The 4,247-nt window shown below is 38.7% G+C and overlaps 1 protein-coding gene across 1 annotated transcript in view; it reads right to left on the reverse strand.

Moving 5' to 3' along the window:
• Positions 1 to 2,858: 2,858 nt before the first annotated feature.
• The window catches only part of LOC119411477 (glucuronokinase 1), a 14,307-nt gene continuing 12,918 nt past the window's right edge, over positions 2,859 to 4,247 (reverse strand). Inside the window, exons 7-11 of the mRNA XM_037678428.1 lie at positions 3,387 to 3,447; positions 3,281 to 3,297; positions 3,122 to 3,179; positions 2,954 to 3,046; positions 2,859 to 2,876 (exon numbers count right to left, since the gene is read on the reverse strand). Coding sequence (XP_037534356.1) covers positions 2,859 to 2,876; positions 2,954 to 3,046; positions 3,122 to 3,179; positions 3,281 to 3,297; positions 3,387 to 3,447 — 247 coding nt within the window. The remainder of the gene's footprint in view (positions 2,877 to 2,953; positions 3,047 to 3,121; positions 3,180 to 3,280; positions 3,298 to 3,386; positions 3,448 to 4,247) is intronic.

Below are 4,247 nucleotides of genomic sequence, written 5' to 3' on the forward strand. Positions count from 1 at the left end.
AACATACTAAACATTGTAAATATAATACTAACTCACTAATACATACACTCCCACAAAGACTTTTGCATCCATAAAATCCAAGTATTAAAAATGATCACATCTTTGATTTTCCTTTAGCCAAGATTTAGTCATGTAAACAAACTTTTTAAGTTCAGGTATAGCTTTTACATGTGGGGGCAATAAGTTCCATAATGTTGTGCCTTTATAGGAAAAAGAGGTCTGAGCAAACGAGGTTCTACATACGGGAGTTATGCAGTTCTGTTCTAAAGATCCTCTGGTGACTCTGCAACTGTTTTGCTTCTGGATAAATGAGCTCAGTGATGAGGAGATAACCTATTGATACACTTAAAAATTAATTTAAGAAAACATAAGTTAGAAAATCTTTCAAAACTCATTAAGTTATGTTTGTCCAAGGTTAGACAGTGATGTGATCTTATTGGCTTTTTGTCCATTACTTTTATTGTTCGGTTATACAATGACACCATTGGCTTAATAGCTGTTGTAGTAGCCTGGGCCCATGACGTCATACAATATGAGATATGAGAGAATATCATGGCATGCCATCATGGCTGAAGAGCAGCCTGTACAGGAATATAAGGTCTTATTAATGTGGAACAATTAAGGTTTCTTTGACTTTTTTTGGAAATGTTGTTTATATGATTCTCAAATTTTAGATGTGGATCTAAAAACAGCCCAAGTTATTTGAATTCTGTTAAGTTTTAATAATTTCATCTTGTAAATAAATTTGAAAATGTACATGTTGTTTTCTAATGGAAAAGCACATTGACACTGTTTTACTTCAATTGATTACCAACTCATTATTGAATAACCAACGGTTCACTTCCTCCATACAGGCAGACAAGACATCTGTTGTGGTGTCTTAGCAGGTGCATAAAATACTGCATCATCTGCGTAAAGTTGACAATTTACAGCATTGCATACAAGAGGTAGGTCATTTATAAAGAAACTGAATAACAGCAGCCCTAATATAGAGCCCTGTGGAAGTCCCATTTTGATGTTTAAAAATGAAGATTTTTCTTGAACCACTTTAACACATTGCTGCCTGTCTTGGAGATATGAAGTAAACCAGCTTCATCTGAAATTTTAAAAGATGACATTTTAGATAGCAGCCGACTATGACTTACTGTGTCGAACGCTTTTCTAAGGTCTAAAAGTACTGCCCCAACCACCTTTCCCTGGTCAAGAAACTTCTTAATATTCTTCACCAAGCAGCAGTTGGCAATCTCGGTAGAGTACCCGGATCTAAAACCAAACTGTAATGGGTGGAGGAGCTGATTAGCTTCCAAATAATCAGTCAGTTGAGTTACTACAGTTTTTTCAATCACTTTTGATAATACAGGTAAGATCGATATACGTCGATAATTATTTGCAGAATCCTGTCTCCCCTCTTTATGTATAGATACAACAACTGCCTTTTTCCACCCTGAAGGAAATATGGAGGTACTAATTGATAGGTTAACTAAATGTGTCAATGGCTTAATTAGAGTATTTGTATATTTCTTTAAAAAGCCACAGTTAGTATTATAGGCATCATTTGAATTTGAGTTAGACAGATTTGCAATGATTTGCGCAGTATTTCTTTCATCAATTTGTCTAATATAAAAATAATCTTGTGACACCTCCTGAACGTAGTGATTATCAACCTGTGTAGAAATATGTGGTAAAAAATGCTGAGTTAACTCTTCCACTGATCGTACAAAGTAAGAGTTGAATTCATTTGCCATGGCTAAACTGTCAGAGATAATTGTACCATCTATAAGAAGTTCTTTAATACGTTTATTTTGACTCTTTGTATTAGTTCAATTGTTCAAGCATTTCCAAAGCAGAGTGCTATCACCCCTTGCCCTCTCTATGACTTGAATGTAATAAGAAACTTTAGCTTTACGTAGTTGTACAACCACCTTATTTCTCAAACTTTTGTATGACAAGAGATCGGTAAGGAGCTTTGATTTTAATGCTTTCTTTAGTGCTGTATCTCGAGTTTTCCTAAGTTTAATAAAATTGGGACTTAACCACGGATAACATCGTATTTTGCATTTTACTTCCTTTGTACATTTTTCTGTTAGCCCTGTGATTGCTACTGTTATAGCGTCACAACATTCATCCACACTCTTCTTTAACACTAGCATCATCTGAGGATATATGTAACAAACAGTACCATGCTGCTTATGGGACCACAATGCTAACGGGACCATGCTGCTAATGGGACCATGCTGCTAACAGGACCACACTGCTAACGGGACCACGCTGATAACAGGACCACGCTGCTAACGGGACCACGCTGATAACAGGACCACACTGCTGGCTGGACCACGCTGCTAAAAGAACCACACTGCTAACGGGACCATGCTGCTTATGGGACCATGCTGCTAATGGGACCATGCTGCTAATGGGACCATGCTGCTAATGGGACCATGCTGCATTCTGCTAACAGGACCACACTGCTGGCTGGACCATGCTGCTAACAGAACCTCACTGCTAACAGAACCACTCTGTTAACAGTACCATGCTGCTAACAGAACCTCACTGCTAACAGAACCACTCTGTTCACAGTACCATGCTGCTAACAGAACCACGCTGTTGGCTGGACCATGCTGCTAGCAGGACCTCACTGCTAACAGACCATGCTTCTAACAGTAGCAGTGTTTTTGTCACACTGTTTTTTTTTTTTATTGCGTTTTGTTGTCTATACTTTATATATGTTGTCTGTCTAAAACAGGTCTCTCTTGAAAAATGAGTCCTCGTGACTCAAAGAGACTAACCTGTGTAAATAAAGATAAAAAATAAAATAAAATAATGCTCTTTTCAAGGTTTGATGATCCTAGTCATCAAATAACTTAGTCTAGTCTTTGTCGCTGTGACAGTTTGAGGTTTTGTACACAGCTGGTAAGGTTAAGCTCACAGCTGATGATGGTCTGAATATTTTCCTTACCTGCACAACTCTGTCCTGTAGACCAGCAGTAATGAACAGCTCATCCATCTCCACACTGAGGATGAAGTTAGCTCGAACTGGTTTAGGGAGATCCTTTAAAGCACCACAGTGGAACAAATTAGAGAGTGGTGGCTTTGATACCACGAGTCATAAATCAAAAACACTTACATTGTCTGTGATCTTGTAGAACCTCATGAGACACTTCAGAGTAGCTGAAATAATGGCGCTGTGGAGAGAAGATTGTAACCAAGTCAGTGGTTAATATCAAAATGTGAAAATCCATCTTTAGATTATATTGAACAGAAAACCAATCGAAGAGCTATTTACCTGCTTCCAGCAAGTCCCTAAAATTAAAAATAGATGTTTTCATGAAGTGTGAAAATGTTGTTTTAATGATAGCATTTTAGTTTATTTTATTTAAATGGATTCTCACCACTTGTCGAGGAATGTTGGTGTCATACTTCAGAGTGAAGTTCTGCTTCGTCAAAGCAATGCTGCAAAAACAAATTTACAGCATGCTGAAAGATCAGGGATATGGAGCTCAAACACATTATAAATAACAAGAGGATTGTTAGTCTCAGCATCACCTAAAAAAATGAATCATTCACCCAACAAAGTGAGTTTCTTTCTGCTGCTCCCTTCTTCAGAGGTCACCACAGCGAGCAAACTCGCATGGAAGATTTGACAAGTGTTTTATGCCGGATGCCCTTCATGAGGCAACCTGGGCTTAAACTCGCAACCTCAGGATTAATGACCACGGCACTGACCACCGACCTACCGCAGCCACCTCACCCGACAAAGCAATTCCTCTTACTCAAATGACTTAATAACTTTGCTTACTGTGTATTTTTGTGCATTTTTCAACTATTTAAACAACTTTAAAATGTTCTTTGCTGAGTCATTCTCGGTTTTTAACTTATTTGTAGTTATGGAGCAGCACAGGACACTGCCCGCATTAATCAGATTGATCATATCCCCCTGTTGGCACTAAGCAGAACTGCAGGCAGCTCCAACAGAGCTCAAAGGGGTGAAAATACTTCAGCACCAGGACACATTGTGCTGGTCTTAGCTCGTTGATCAAGCCACCTCTTAAGCTAAACCTCACATGGTCTTAGTGCAGGACAACCTGCTGTGTCCAGAGGAGAGTTTCTGTTAAAAAATCCACTTGTGAAACTAAAAGTGTGGTCCACACTGCTCTCAACCACCTGGAGCAGAAAAACTCTTACGTCCGTATGCTCTTTGTGGACTTCACATCCGCCTTCAACACCATGATCCCCCAAACCCTGATGGACAA

Source organism: Nematolebias whitei, chromosome 6, assembly GCF_014905685.2.
Source record: "Nematolebias whitei isolate Nwh7 chromosome 6, NemWhi1, whole genome shotgun sequence".
Taxonomy (NCBI): domain Eukaryota; kingdom Metazoa; phylum Chordata; class Actinopteri; order Cyprinodontiformes; family Rivulidae; genus Nematolebias; species Nematolebias whitei.